At 57.0% G+C, this 14,061-nt stretch overlaps 2 protein-coding genes across 6 annotated transcripts in view; one reads left to right on the top strand and one right to left on the bottom strand.

Annotated features, from left to right (window-relative positions):
* The first annotated feature begins 84 nt into the window (after window positions 1–84).
* Window positions 85–6,923, top strand: TAS1R3 (taste 1 receptor member 3). 3 transcript variants are annotated; one of them, XM_084788235.1, is made up of 6 exons: window positions 85–1,605; window positions 2,403–2,703; window positions 2,926–3,729; window positions 3,823–4,020; window positions 4,118–4,238; window positions 4,372–6,923. In XM_084788235.1, the coding sequence occupies exons 2-6, from the start codon at window positions 2,431–2,433 to the stop codon at window positions 5,307–5,309; spliced, it is 2,334 nt and encodes a 777-aa protein (XP_084644361.1). In that variant the 5' UTR covers window positions 85–1,605; window positions 2,403–2,430; the 3' UTR covers window positions 5,310–6,923. The 3 variants fall into 3 exon arrangements, with proteins under 3 accessions (XP_084644361.1, XP_084644362.1, XP_084644360.1); XM_084788236.1 differs by lacking the exon at window positions 85–1,605 and adding an exon at window positions 1,861–2,287 and having other exon boundaries at window positions 4,648–6,923; XM_084788234.1 differs by lacking the exon at window positions 85–1,605 and adding an exon at window positions 1,861–2,287.
* The window catches only part of DVL1 (dishevelled segment polarity protein 1), an 11,720-nt gene continuing 3,930 nt past the window's right edge, over window positions 6,272–14,061 (bottom strand). Inside the window, exons 2-16 of one of the 3 annotated variants that reach the window (XM_084788240.1) lie at window positions 12,023–12,092; window positions 11,746–11,867; window positions 11,421–11,524; window positions 11,034–11,172; window positions 10,827–10,920; window positions 10,687–10,756; window positions 10,461–10,600; window positions 10,309–10,385; window positions 10,154–10,221; window positions 9,884–10,036; window positions 9,208–9,339; window positions 8,942–9,109; window positions 8,654–8,860; window positions 7,908–7,946; window positions 7,356–7,495 (exon numbers count right to left, since the gene is read on the bottom strand). In XM_084788240.1, coding sequence (XP_084644366.1) covers window positions 7,936–7,946; window positions 8,654–8,860; window positions 8,942–9,109; window positions 9,208–9,339; window positions 9,884–10,036; window positions 10,154–10,221; window positions 10,309–10,385; window positions 10,461–10,600; window positions 10,687–10,756; window positions 10,827–10,920; window positions 11,034–11,172; window positions 11,421–11,524; window positions 11,746–11,867; window positions 12,023–12,092 — 1,555 coding nt within the window. In that variant the 3' untranslated portion in view covers window positions 7,356–7,495; window positions 7,908–7,935. Of the gene's footprint in view, window positions 7,496–7,907; window positions 7,947–8,653; window positions 8,861–8,941; window positions 9,110–9,207; window positions 9,340–9,883; window positions 10,037–10,153; window positions 10,222–10,308; window positions 10,386–10,460; window positions 10,601–10,686; window positions 10,757–10,826; window positions 10,921–11,033; window positions 11,173–11,420; window positions 11,525–11,745; window positions 11,868–12,022; window positions 12,093–14,061 lie in introns of all 3 variants that reach the window. The other 2 variants (XM_084788239.1, XM_084788238.1) reach the window with 2 other exon arrangements.

Raw genomic sequence — 14,061 nt, 5'->3', positions numbered from 1 at the left:
ATGTCTGGTTGTGTGGGGGAAGAACATTAAAGCACACACATGAGTGGGGAGGGAGCTAGCCCTAGGGACAAGGCTGAACCATGTGTCCCAATTCCTGAAGGCTCAATGGAACATGTCCAGCCAGCATCCAGAACTGAGGGAATTACCATATATCTGTCCTTGATGTATCATAGCTTGATCCCACACATACACTCTTGAGATCTGCATTATCTCCATTTTGCAGATGAGAAAAGAAACACTTTTGGAATCATCCGCCTTGAGGGGCTAGGTTGGAAAATAGGTCTGAAGATACCCAGGTACCATGCGACAAAGCAGGAGGAAAACTAGCCCTGCTTTCTCCATGGCATCAACCTAGACAGAGAGTACATAATGGTGGTGTGCTGTGCCGTACACACCTCATCTGCTTGGGCTGTACGTTGTCCGGCCATACCTGTACCCAGCCAAGAACCAAGAGGCCACATAGTGCTAGGCGAGGCTGGTGATTTCAAGACACTGGTCACAGCCGGGCAGTGGTGGCGCACGCCTTTAATCCCAGCACTCGGGAGGCAGAGGCAGGCGGATCGCTGTGAGTTTGAGGCCAGCCTGGTCTACAAAGCGAGTCCAGGACAGCCAAGGCTACACAGAGAAACCCTGTCTCGAAAAAACAAAACAAAACCAAGACACTGGTCAGAAAACACATAAGGTCGTGGTGTGCATGTGTGAAGATTACGTGAACGTGGCCTGTGGACATCATCCCAGGGCAACAGGGAACTGTTAATAGTCATTTCCATAACACCTGCTGGGTGCCATATGACACTGTGATTACCCAAGCACCCATTGCAACAAGAGGCAACGGCTTCCACCATGTTTGGGTGCCAGAACCCTGCTGTGTTAGCAATGGGTCCCTCACACCCAGACTGAGAGAGTGTCTTTAGCTAGTGCTGCTCTGATGAACCACCACCACCAAAGCAACTCGGGGAGGAAACAGTTCATCGGGTTTGCATTCCCTATCACTGTTCGTCATTGAAGGAAGTCAGGGCAGGAACTCAAACAGGGTAGGAACTTGGTGTCAGGGGCTGATGCAGAGGCCATGGGGTGCTGCTTACCAGCTTGCTCAGCTTGCTTTATTAATAGAACAAAGGACCAGCAGTCCAAGGATGGCACCGCAGTGGGCTGGGCCCTCCTCCCATCAATCACTAGTTAAGAAAATGTCCTACAGCTGGATCTTAGGGAGACATTTTCTCAATTGAGGTTTTCTCTTTCAGATACCTCTAGTTTGCGTCAAGTTGACATACAGAACCGGGCAAGAGGCTAAGAAGGAGCTGTCATCTGCACCAGGCACACACCTGGCCCTAGCAGCTGCAGGAACTTATTTGTTTAATGGCCTTTTCTCATTTCCCTGGACCAGCGTGAGCACTCTGCAGAGAGGGATGCCTGCATGCCTACCAAGGCAGGAGTGCTTACACTGAGAACCAGCGGAATGGCCGGCCGAGGGTCTCACGGTTTCTGGGAGTCAGAGCTCCGGCAGAAGAGCTGGGGTCCTCAGCGAGTCTGTCTTGCCCCAGGACCCAGGCACGTTGGGAAGCACAGGAAGTTCTGCCTGAGCTCCCCCTATCACATCTGAAGGTTAGAGCCCTGGCTAGCCAGCTGTTTACTGTCATTGTTGAGGGGCCACCTCTGCAGCCCCCGCCTGTGGATGGGACTGTTTTAAATCAGAAGCCAGAAGATAAAAGGTGTCTCTCTGACTGCAAGTATGGCCCTGGTGCCCCCTAGTCCCAGGTCAAGGGAAAGCCGGGAGCCCTGCATGCTTCTCCACCTTCCTTCTTAGTCTGCCAAGATGCTCTAGGGCATAGGCAGGTGACAGGACCACAGTCAGTAGTCACACTGTGGCCTGCTGGGTCACTCTTGGACAGAGAGCTTATTAATGGAGCCCACTGCACACAAACCATCAGCCATCAGGCCTGGGATACTGCACAAATCACCGGAGCCCCTTGGGGCTTGGCGGCCAAGCACAGCGGTGGTTTTGCTAAACAAATCCTCTGCTCCCTCCCCTCTGGACATCTGGGGCTCCAACCCAGCATTCTCACCCATTGGCTCTGCTGGAAGCTTCTACTACCATGCCGGGCCTGGCTGTCCTGAGCCTCAGCCTGGCTGCTCTTCTGGGCCTTGGGATGGGGGCCCCCTTGTGCCTGTCCCAGCAATTCAAGGCACACGGGGACTACATCCTGGGTGGGCTATTTCCCCTGGGCTCCACTGAGGAGTCCACTCTCTACCAGAGAACACAACCCAAAGGCATCCTGTGTACCGGGTATGGAGGCTAGTGGGTGGGGAAGGGGGTGGACTGGGGCTTGGCAGCCTCGGATCCGTGGTAACCCCTGGCTGGGGATGAGTTGGCGACCACCTGCAATTCCCTGTGGTCTCAGGTTCTCATCCCGTGGGTTGTTCCTGGCCATGGCAATGAAGATGGCTGTGGAGGAGATTAACAATGGATCTGCCTTGCTCCCTGGGCTACGACTGGGCTATGACCTGTTTGACACTTGCTCAGAGCCAGTGGTCACCATGAAGCCCAGTCTCATGTTCCTGGCCAAGGTGGGCAGCCAAAGCATTGCTGCCTACTGCAACTATACCCAGTACCAGCCCCGTGTGCTGGCTGTCATTGGGCCTCACTCGTCAGAGCTTGCCCTTATTACAGGCAAGTTCTTCAGCTTCTTCCTCATGCCACAGGTGAGTGCACTTCGTTTTTTGTTTTGTCTTGTCTTGTTTTTGAGACAGGGTTTCTCGACATAACAGCCCTAGCTGTCCTGGCCTCACTTTGTAGAACAGAGATCTGCCGGCCTCTGACTCCAGAGTACTGGGATTACGGGAGTGTGCCACCCCGCCTGGCTTGCCCAATTTCTTTGTGCCCACTGAGGTCTCTTATCAGGAAGTGCTTCTTGATCACCACAGGTCAGCTATAGTGCCAGCATGGATCGGCTAAGTGACCGGGAAACATTTCCATCCTTCTTCCGCACGGTGCCCAGCGACCGGGTACAGCTGGAGGCTGTTGTGGCTCTGTTGCAGAATTTCAGCTGGAACTGGGTGGCTGCCTTAGGCAGTGATGATGACTATGGCCGGGAAGGTCTGAGCATCTTTTCTGGCCTGGCCAACGCGCGAGGTATTTGCATTGCACATGAGGCCCTGGTGCCACTGCATGGCACTAGCGGCCAACAACCGGACAAGGTGTTGGATGTGCTACATCAAGTGAACCAAAGCAAAGTACAAGTGGTAGTGCTGTTTGCCTCCGCCCGTGCTGCCTACTCTCTTTTCAGCTACAGCATCCACCATGGCCTCTCACCCAAGGTATGGGTGGCCAGTGAGTCCTGGATGACCTCTGACTTGGTCATGTCACTGCCCAATGTTGCCCGTGTGGGCACTGTGCTTGGGTTTCTACAGCGGGGAGTCCTGCTGCCTGAATTCTCCCATTACTTGGAGACCCGCCTTGCCTTGGCTGCTGACCCAACATTCTGTGCCTCCCTGACTGCTGGGCTGGACCTGGAGGAGCATGTAATGGGGCAGCGCTGTCCACAGTGTGATGACATAGGCCTGCAGAACCTGTCGTCTGGGCTGCTACGGAACCTGTCGTCTGGGCAGTTGCACCACCAGATTTTTGCAACATATGCAGCTGTGTACAGCGTGGCCCAGGCCCTTCACAACACCTTACGGTGCAATGTCTCAAGTTGCCCCACATCAGAGCCTGTCCAACCCTGGCAGGTAAGGGTAGGGGTCTGGCTGGGTTTTGCCAGTTCCTGCAGGAACAATGACCCACCAGGCGGAGGTCCTCCCTAACCCCACTCCACCCCACAGCTCCTGGAGAACATGTACAACATGAGTTTCCATGCTCGAGACTTGACGCTGCAGTTTGATGCTAAAGGAAATGTAGAAATGGAGTATGACCTGATGATGTGGGCGTGGCGCGGCCCTGCACCTGTGTTACACACTGTAGGCACCTTCAACGGCACCCTTCAGCTGCAGCACTCCAAGATGCACTGGCCAGGCAACCAGGTAAGGACAAGAGAAGCAAAAGCCATGGTGGGTATGGGCTTGTGGGTCTTGGGCCAGTGCTAGCCAAGGGGAGCCTAACTCAAAGATCCACACCCAGGCACCAGTCTCCCAGTGTTCCCGGCAGTGCAAAGATGGCCAGGTGCGCAGAGTTAAGGGCTTCCATTCCTGCTGCTATGACTGTGTGGACTGCAAGGCAGGCAGCTACCGGAAGCATCCAGGTGAGCCGTCATCCCTACGTAATCTGCACAGCTGGGCTAGGGGGCAGAAGCACACCAGTCTGGCAAAAGCCTGTGGGGAGCTGAGTTGTCTCCCATCACCAGCCCCCAATGGCTTTTTCTTTCACCACTACAGATGATTTCACCTGTACTCCATGTAACCAGGATCAGTGGTCCCCGGAGAAAAGCACGCGCTGCTTTCCTCGCAGGCCTAAGTTCCTGGCTTGGGGGGAGCCAGCTGTGCTGCTGCTACTCCTGCTGCTCTGCCTGGTGCTAGGCCTAGCACTGGCTGCTCTAGGGCTCTTTGTCCACCACTGGCACAGCCCTCTTGTTCAGGCCTCGGGTGGGTCACTGTTCTGCTTTGGCCTGGTCTGCCTAGGCCTCTTCTGCCTCAGTGTCCTTCTGTTCCCAGGACGGCCAAGTACTGCCAGCTGCCTTGCCCAACAGCCAATGGTTCACCTCCCTCTCACAGGCTGCCTGAGCACACTCTTCCTGCAAGCAGCTGAGATCTTTGTGGAGTCTGAGCTGCCACTGAGCTGGGAAAACTGGCTATGCAGCTGCCTTCGGGGACCCTGGGCTGGGCTGGTTGTACTACTGGCCATTCTTGTGGAGGCAGCACTATGTGCCTGGTACTTGGTAGCGTTCCCACCAGAGGTGGTGACAGACTGGCGGGTACTGCCCACAGAGGTGCTGGAGCACTGCCGCATGCGTTCCTGGGTCAGCCTGGGCTTGGTGCACATCACCAATGCAACATTAGCCTTCCTTTGCTTCCTGGGCACTTTCCTGGTACAGAGCCAGCCTGGTCGCTACAACCGTGCACGTGGTCTCACCTTCGCCATGCTAGCTTATTTCATCACCTGGATCTCTTTTGTGCCCCTCCTGGCCAATGTGCAGGTGGCCTACCAGCCGGCTGTGCAGATGGGTGCCATCCTGTTCTGTGCCATGGGCATCCTGGCCACCTTCCACCTGCCCAAGTGCTATGTGCTTCTGTGGCTGCCAAATCTCAACACCCAGGAGTTCTTCCTGGGAGGGAGCAACAGTGGCAGGGGGGCAACTGAGGGACACAATGAATGACTCCTTGATCCAATGGCCTCACCTTTAGTGAGCCCAGCCCTAGTAGAGATATTCCATGCCAACAAACCCCAAACAGTACCTCAACCTAAGGCTTGATACACTTCCCTATAGACTCTGACTCCAAGTTGTCCAGAGACCTTAGCTCCTCAGTGACCCCCAGGCCTTCAATGTGTAAGATGGACCCTATGATCCCACTTGTCCCTCAAAGGCAACATCATCCTTGATCTTGCCTGGGTGACTGGGCTCCATTATCTCAGAAAGTGGCCCACAAAGGGTTCTTTGGGACTCCATAGACATACTTTGAGCCTAAGAATGCCCCCGGCAGACCCTGGAAGGCCAGAAAGTACTACTTGCCTGGATATGCCCAGCATGGGGGCTCTCATTCAGCACACACCCACACGCCACACACACATACACACATACCACACACATACACACACCCACACCCACACCACACACACACACTACACACACATACACACATACCACACACACACACATACACACACCACACACAAACATTACACACACATACACAAACTACACACACACACACACACACATACACACACACACACCAAAATAGCCAGCAGGCAGAGGGCACTCAAGTTAGGCAATATCCAGCCTCCTTCTTTCCTGGCTGAGCCCTAGCCTGTAGGAGAACTAGGTTGCCACCAGCACCTTGGACAGAGCATACACAGGGGTATACATCAGCACCACGGCCAGCACCAGGCACCCAGGACCCCCTAGAATCAGCTTCTAGTACCAAGGACAGAAAAGCTGCCTGCAAGGCCCCTGTTACTAGCCAGCACCAGGGACAGAGCCACATGACTAGGCAAGAGAGGGACATGGCCATCGTCCATCTCCAGGCAGGATCAGGCCTGGGTCAGCTCTGGACTGGCCCCACACCTGAATCCAGAAGCAGCGTAACTGGAGAAAAGAGGAACAAGGCCACACATCAGTCCCATAAAATTAAACGCTTTTTTAGTGTTTAAAATAGCATTTACACAGAAGCAGCTCTATGTGAACTACCCAGTTGCTCAGACTTTGACACAGTATCTACAGTGTAGACGTGTGGGCTGCTGTGCCAGGATGGCAGTGGCACGTGCCGATGGGCAGCCATCAGGATAGCAATGACAGGACACGACCCCATCTCTGTAGCTCTTGTGTTCACTTGAATCACCCCTCCGTTGAGGCTGAGACGGTACACAGGTGCCAGGCCTCCCTCCTGTCTCCCACATACTCTCAGTATAAACTGTGCTGAGTACCAGGTGGGGATAGGGACATGCAAACTGCCCCACTGGGTAACCAGCTGTCACCCTCAGAGCAGGCAGGCTAGCAATAAATAAATAAGTTAGACCCCACCTGGGCAGCCAGAGAGATTGAGGGCTCTGTCTAACCCCTCAAGAACCTCACTTTAGCTTGACAGGTGAGGCCCATGAACTCTGCGTGGATCAGCCTGTACCCCTGAGCACAGTTCTGGGAGAGTTTGGGCGGGGGGGGGGGGGGGTAGGGAGGGAACAGAGCCCAAGAGAGCCTTTCTTGTCCTAAATGGAGGTCACTTCCAAAAAAGGAACCAGGAGTGGTCCCTGAGACTTGTGCTGAGGACTGAAAGACTCTACAGATTCTTGAGCTGTACCCCACCAGCAGCCCCGGAGCAGGCAGGACGTCAAGGCTGCCCCCCAGCCCCTCCTCTACAGCTTGCTCCCTCTGCCCTGGCCAAGGCCCCATAGCTGATCTATTCTGGCCTCCGCTAAGGCACAGCAGGAGCACAGACTCGCCACAGACAGCACTGAAGACACTGGCTGATCATCACATGATGTCCACAAAGAACTCACAGGGGTTTCCCATGGCCTTTTGGAAGGACTGGCGGCTACCTGTAAGTTCTGGAGGAACAGCAGCCAGCTCCCGGACGGGTGGCCCTCCGGGTGGCCCACCCACGACTGCATAGGCCTTTGTAAGGGGGTGCAGTGGGGGGAGCCCTGGGGCTACAGCTGAGGCCTGACTTCGAGGGCTACTGCCACGGCTAAGCTGGCTGACAGGACGCTCCCACCAGCCGGTGCTACCAGACCCACTTGGGACTGTGTGGTCTGATTCACTGCCACTACCCCCAGCTCCAGCTGCCCGGCGTTCCTCTCGGCCTGGGGTCCGATGGCTGCTCCTTGTGGACCCGCTGCTCTTGCTCCCTGGGAGGAGGGAAGAGACAACAGAGTCAGTACTGGGCTTGGCCACTTCCAGGACCACCAGCTGCTCCCACACAGCCAGGCAGGACCTGGTGAGCCTGGGAGTGGTAGGGAGACGACAGCCATGCAGATAGAAGCTAGGGGCAGCGGCAGGCAGCGGGGGCTATGGGGGCCAGCCTGGCACCCTACACCTAACCCCACTGCTTGAACCGAGGGCTGCTACAGCTGAGAAACTAAGTGACGACCCTGTGTGCCCAGCGTTCCCGTTAGCCATCCTGGGGTTACCACCGAAGTCCCACCCAACCCCAGCGCCCTGGTCAGCTAACTTGCTTATCCCATCCTGGAAGTAGTGGGAACCTGAAAACACGTGCTGGCTGGGGACATGCTGAGAGGGACACAGGGGGACCTGGCTTACCGGCCCGAGGGTCCACTCTGCTAGTCCTTCAGTCTAAGGCTTGCCCAGCACAAAGCAAGGGATAGCACAAGTCACACACAAGTCCAGGGCTTACCAATTGCTAACTAGGACTATTGTGGGCCAAGCTGAACCTGGGTACATGCAAGCGCCTGCCCACGGTCAGCAGTCACTCAGCAGCTTCCCTGAGGCACTGTCACCCTCAGGCTCAACCTCTCCTCTCTCCCATCCCATGTCCCCAAAGCTGACTGCCTGAATCTGTCTCCACACCCTGTAGCATGGCCGCTGGCCTAACTGCCGCACTCTGCCTAAGACCTGGGCTTCGGCGCACCCGTTCCTCAGGGACACCTCCTGGCCCAGGTCTGTGGCGGGCTCCTGGGGATACCTAGTGGCACACTGTCTGATGCTCTTGCCTGGCGCGCTGTTGGGTTGCAGGTATCAGGATGGATAAAGCCCATTCTCCCCGTAGCTTGGAGCCTAGAGCGACTCTACTCCATGCCCTTGGCTGCTCGCATCCTCATTCTGCCACGTCATTTCCTGTCTCTGCTGCCTGGAACACCAGCCTGTTCCCACCAGGGAGCCTTCCTATTCCCACAGTCGGGCACCACCTAAACCCCTCCCTGCCCTACACACTGACTCTTGAGTGGGACCCACCAGGACCCAAACACACAGCAGGAGCACAGAGGGCAGCGTCAGGGCCAGGCAGGGCCGGGGAGTGGGAGGAGAGGAGGGGCTGGCATGACTCTCACCTTCACTCTGCTGACTCCCAGCACTGCCACTGCCATAGCTGAAGCCAGGGTCCTGGTAGGCAGGTGGGAAGCAGGGCGGGGGCCCCGGGTACTGGTAGGGGTAGCCTTGACCCAAGGGCCAGGGTACAGATGGGTGGGGCAGTGGGGCCAGTGTGTCCTGATCTGAGGCTCCACTGGAGCCACTGTTGAGGTTCAGGGATGCGAGGTCTGGCAGGAAGGGAGGGGAGGGGTAAGTGAGGGCAAATGGATGAGCCCCACAACAATCCCCACCAATGACCCTCTACTCACTACTGCACAGGTCACCAAAAACATAGTAGCACTGTTCAGAGAAGGTGATCTTGTTGACCGTGTGCCGCAGGAAGCCGTGTTTCAGCATACTGCTGGCATACTTCCTCGCCTCCCTTCGCTCCTTGAAGCCCTCCACGTGTGTGTACAGCCAGTCCACCACATCCGCCCCTGGCCATAGGCCCATGAGAGTCAGGGTAGCTGAGCCCTGGGAAGCTACACCAAAATGAAGAACAGACTGGGTCCTTCCCACACAGCCAGGGACTCACCAATGACAGCATTGGCGATGGTGATCTTAAGCCACATACGGTCCCGGATCTCCAGTCCTGAGTCTGGCAACTGCATGACCCGGACGATGGCACCCATGTCACTCTTCACTGTCAGTGGTGCCTCCTCAAGCTCTGCAAAGCACAGTTCTCTGAGCCCAGGCAAGCATCCAACAGGCAGGGGCTGAGCTCTGGACTGCCTGAAGCTGGAAGCCCAGGCTCCTAGTGTGGGCCTCCACGGGGCTGGGGGCAGGGGACAGGATCAAACCTCTACCTCCCTTGGGTGGTATCTCTCATCAAATGTTTGAGCTAAAACTGGGACATTCTCCCCAGCCCCAAAGCCTAAGTACACAGGGCAAGCGCCACCCCCCCTGCCTCCCGCACCGGGCGCCTCCCTGGGGAGCTCAGGCGGTTAGTTATGTTAGGCAGCGGAAAGCAAAGCAGAGGCTCCCGTGTCCTCCCAGTCCTCAGCACAGGCCTGGCAGGAGCTTTCAACGAATCCAGGTGGCCAGTATGGTGGGCTATGTATCTTTGTGAATGCATTTCCTTGACAGACACATCACATGTAATGGGCCCCCAGGAACAGCTCTGATGGGCACCAATGCTCAGAGCTGGGATGACCCTTGTCCTTTGGCCTCAGCTTCCTGGGGAGGGGGAGCTCTTGTGAGCTGCCACTTACGTGGGGCGCCAGGGACTGAGCTGGTTAGTGAGGAAGAGCTGGTACGTGTGATGGCGCTGGAGCAGGGACTCGTACCATAGCGGGGCAGAGCACCCGTCAGGGCTGCTGTGTGGGACAGCCAGGCAGCTGGGTCGATGGGTCGCACTGGGTCAGCTGGGTAGTTACCACATGGCAACAGATGACAGGTGACAGTAAGTAGGGGACAGCACAGAGGCTTCAGCCTGGGCCTAGGGACCTCGCCCTACCCCACCCCACCACGGGGTCCCTCACCCCTTGGGATGGTGAAGTAGCTCCGAGGGCTTGGGTCCCAGCACTTGGCCACTGTGAGGCTGATGGGCCTGCAAAGGTCAAGAGGTCACACGGGTGAGGCCGCACAAGCCCTCCCATCCCAGGCCCCTTCCACTCCGACATGGAGCCCCGCTCACCCCGTCTGGGATACGATCTCCCGAAGCACCCGCACAGCGTCATCGTTGCTCATGTTCTCAAAGTTGACGTCGTTCACCTACGGGATTGGTGGGGTCAGGACTGGTGGTGGGATGGGGGTGCATCTTGTCCCCAGTCCCCACACAGCTCCCACCTGCAGCAACATGTCGCCTGGCTCAATGCGGCCATCAGCAGCCACGGCCCCGCCCTTCATGATGGATCCAATGTAGATGCCGCCATCACCCCGGTCGTTGCTCTGACCCACGATGCTGATGCCCAGGAAGTGGTGCCTCTCTGCAGGAAGGGCCATGAGCAGGCCCCAAAGGCTCCCAGGCCTGTACCCACGCCCACCAAACACCCACCAGCCCACAAGGCCTCACCCATGTTGAGAGTGACGGTGATGATGTTCAGGGACATGGTGGAGTCGGTGATGCTGCTGAAGGAGGAAGCCTGCGGAGGGACCCAATGAGGGGCCGTGTGGCACCACTCGGGGCAGACACCCAATCCACCTGCTGCCTACCCGGTCTGTCTGCCTCAAGCGCTGCTTCCGCCGACGGCATTTGTGCTTGCGAATTAGCCGAGAGGAGGTGCTCTGCTCTGTAGAGCTGCTCAGTCTGGGGCGGGGACAAGAAGCCAGGAGTCAGAAAAGCACAGGACACCGCTGTCTACCGCCAGCCAGCACACCCTGAATCTCCAGCACACACTGGCACATGCACACGCCACCTACCGGCTTGTATTGTCCTCCTCATCTGAGTCAATAAAGCTGCTGGATTCAAGCTCACTGCTCAGGACAGTGGATGTACTATCTGGAGGCAGTCCCAGGTCCCGACGCCGGTCCCCTCTCAGGTGCCCATTGGTCCGGGTAGCTGTGGGGACAACAGGGTAGCATCTGACTGTGGGACTCCAGCAGCCACAGAACGAGGGTGGCCCGTGCATCTCAAAGCTGATGCAGCAAGTCTGAGGCCACAGGGGCTGGGAGCACCAAGTTGGGGCCTCTCCGTAAGGAGTACTGGTTGAATGAGTATGTCGAGTGTTTCCAGGGCTCGGAGGAGTATGTGCGAGGGGTACCAAGGGGAGTCTGGGGTCCGGAGCTGGGCAGATGCAGCTACAGTACCCTCATCACGGTTTCGACGTCGGGCTCGCTCCCGCCGGTGACTGACCATGGACTCTGTGCCTGTCTCATTGTCCATTCCATCACGGCTACTGGCAACATTTGGACTGCACAGACAAGAAGCATGAAGAATTGGGCAGACCAGGCCGCTGGCAACCAGCCCTCACATGACAACTAGTCCCCAATCCACAAGGTAGGACCCCAGTTGTAGAACGTGCCTCCCACCCAACTGCAGGCCCCTCCTGCTGTCAGCTTCGCCCTTCCCAGGTGGGTCTTGGGTAGCAAGTACCCGGCAGTGGCAGATCTCTGCCCCTGCGAGGGGCCTTACTGGAAGGAGGGGGGTCTGGAGTCCCCAATGCCACCTGTCCTCTCAAGGGGTGGGGGCAGATCCGTGTGGCTGTCAGTGCCCTGGGATCCTGCATCCGAGTGAGCGCCCTCAGCCAGGACCAGCTGTGAAGGGAGAGCGAGGCCTTGGATGCCCATCTGCTTCACCACCCCCACAGGTACCCAGGACAGATGACAACCACTGCCCTACCTTTGTTCGGCTACTTTACTTCTCCCAGGAAGACCCCGCCTGCATCTGGTGGGGCTGCCCACAGACTCACCCAGGAAACCACCCGGCCGTTGAAGCAGGGCAACTTGGCATTGTCATCGAAGATCTCCTCCTTCACCACCCTGTTGTCAAAGAAGACCCTGAGGTCACCTCACTGGGTCCACCAAGGGCACTGAGAGACATCTCTCGCCCTTGGGCCTAGCAATGGGGACCCTGCCAGGCCACAGGTGTTAACACAGGGTGAACTAATGCATTCTCTTCTCAGGGACTCTGCTGCTCTCTCCTGGCCCCAGGCCCCTGACCCTCAGCACTGGGTTAGACAGATGTGAGGGTTCATGACAGGCCATCCTAAGACTCCTGTTCACTTCCAGAGTCAGCCTCTGGCCCTTGGTGAGTCAGACAAGGTTAAGAGTTCCAGGGAACCCCTCCTCAGCTTCCCTGGCCCCGGGATTTATATTACACCTGTCTCTAGCTATGATACCTGCTAATGGGCACCCAACAGCTGCCTCACCACAACATGTGACACTTGATCTCAGACTCCTTATTTTAGGCAGAGCAGTTCTACCCATCCAGGTGCCTGGGACAACCTATGCCCCTCACCCCAAATCCCACCATGTACCACATAAGCTCCAACTCCAACTAGTTCCAGAAAGGCCTCCCAACCCTGCATTCCGACTAGGCGGCATAGGAGCAGCAGCTTGCACACTCTTGCAGCCAACCCATCTGCTTCAAGCAGGCCCACTGGCTCCTCACCTTCCCAGTACACACCCTCTGTGCATCTCTGGGGCATTCATAGGCCTAGTTGTAAGATCAGCATCTCAGGGTGCTCCATGCCTTTGGGACCCTGAAATTCCTCCCACACTCCCCCAGCCCACAGCAGGACCTGGACTGCCTGGTACGAGGTACAAGGACCGCCACGCCCTTCTATAGATGTGAGAGGGTCAGGAGGATGCCCATCTACCCAGTTAGAGAGACAAAGTGGACCCCATGCACAAGGTCATGCCAACTAGCTGGGGTATGGCTGGCTTCTATCTGAGGACCTGGAAGGGCATTTAGGGACAGACTTGGCCAGGCCCCGGTTGTACCTACTGACCACACCCACCCCCGCCTGTCTTAATGAGGCTTCCATGGTCAGACAGGCTAGAAAAGAACCAAGCTCAGCCCAGCAGGATACAAAGGGTCAGGGAATGAGAACTGGGAAAGAAGCCAGAAAGCCTAGGGTCAGTGTTCAAAACCGCATGGACAGCAGCCAGGACAGGTCAGAAGGGGCAGCTGGGAAGAGCAGGCCTCCACCTATCTCCTCAGGCCCTAGATTCTCCACCCCCTCACCCTAGCACTCAGCTCCACCTAGCAGAGTGGGATTTTCCACACCCAAAACTTGAGTTGAATGGAGCTGGAAAACCAGACTGGTCCTGGAAGTGCACCTGGCAGGAAACAGGCTTGTGGCTCAATGGGCCCAATGCCAGGGGCAGGGCCACCTCTGCCTGCCACTCCAGGACCACAGGGCAGCAGCAGATTGCAGGAAGCCCTAGCAGAGCAACATCCCATCCTCTCTAGGGAATGCGGCCCTTGTCCGTCCACTTGCTGGGTGCAGACCTAGGGCTGAGGTGGTGGTAGGAGGACAGCCTGAAAGCAAGAGTACATCCCAGCCACTCTTCTGCTCTTACTGCTGCTTCCATGTGCCTATGCGAGCTCTGAGTCAATGAAGTAGAACCCCAACACTGCCCAGCACCCCCTAATGTCTGCTAACCCCAATCTTACGTCACAGCCCTGTGGCTTGCTCCACTCACAAGCCTGGGTCAAGGCAGCCACATGAGAAGATGCCACCACAGGAAGACCTGGGGCTGCCCAGCTTGGGGTGAAGTTTCTCTTGAGAATGACAGGGCACTGCCTGTGGCAGCTGATGCACCAGGGCCTGCAGAACGCTTGCTATCTCTGCGTATCCTGACAGCAACAGAAACTCAGACAGGTATCCTCACCTTAGCCCCTAACCTCAGGCCCACGCAGAGCCACCAACAGCCTTCCCCCTGGCACACCCCAGCCCCAACCCGCTCTGACTCACCCATGGAGAGACATATGAACTAGTAACCA

Source organism: Acomys minous (assembly GCF_964271855.1).
Source record: "Acomys minous genome assembly, chromosome: 6".
Classification (NCBI taxonomy): domain Eukaryota; kingdom Metazoa; phylum Chordata; class Mammalia; order Rodentia; family Muridae; genus Acomys; species Acomys minous.
The sequence above is the reverse complement of the archived record's forward strand: the minus strand, read 5'-3'. Positions and strand labels throughout refer to the sequence as shown.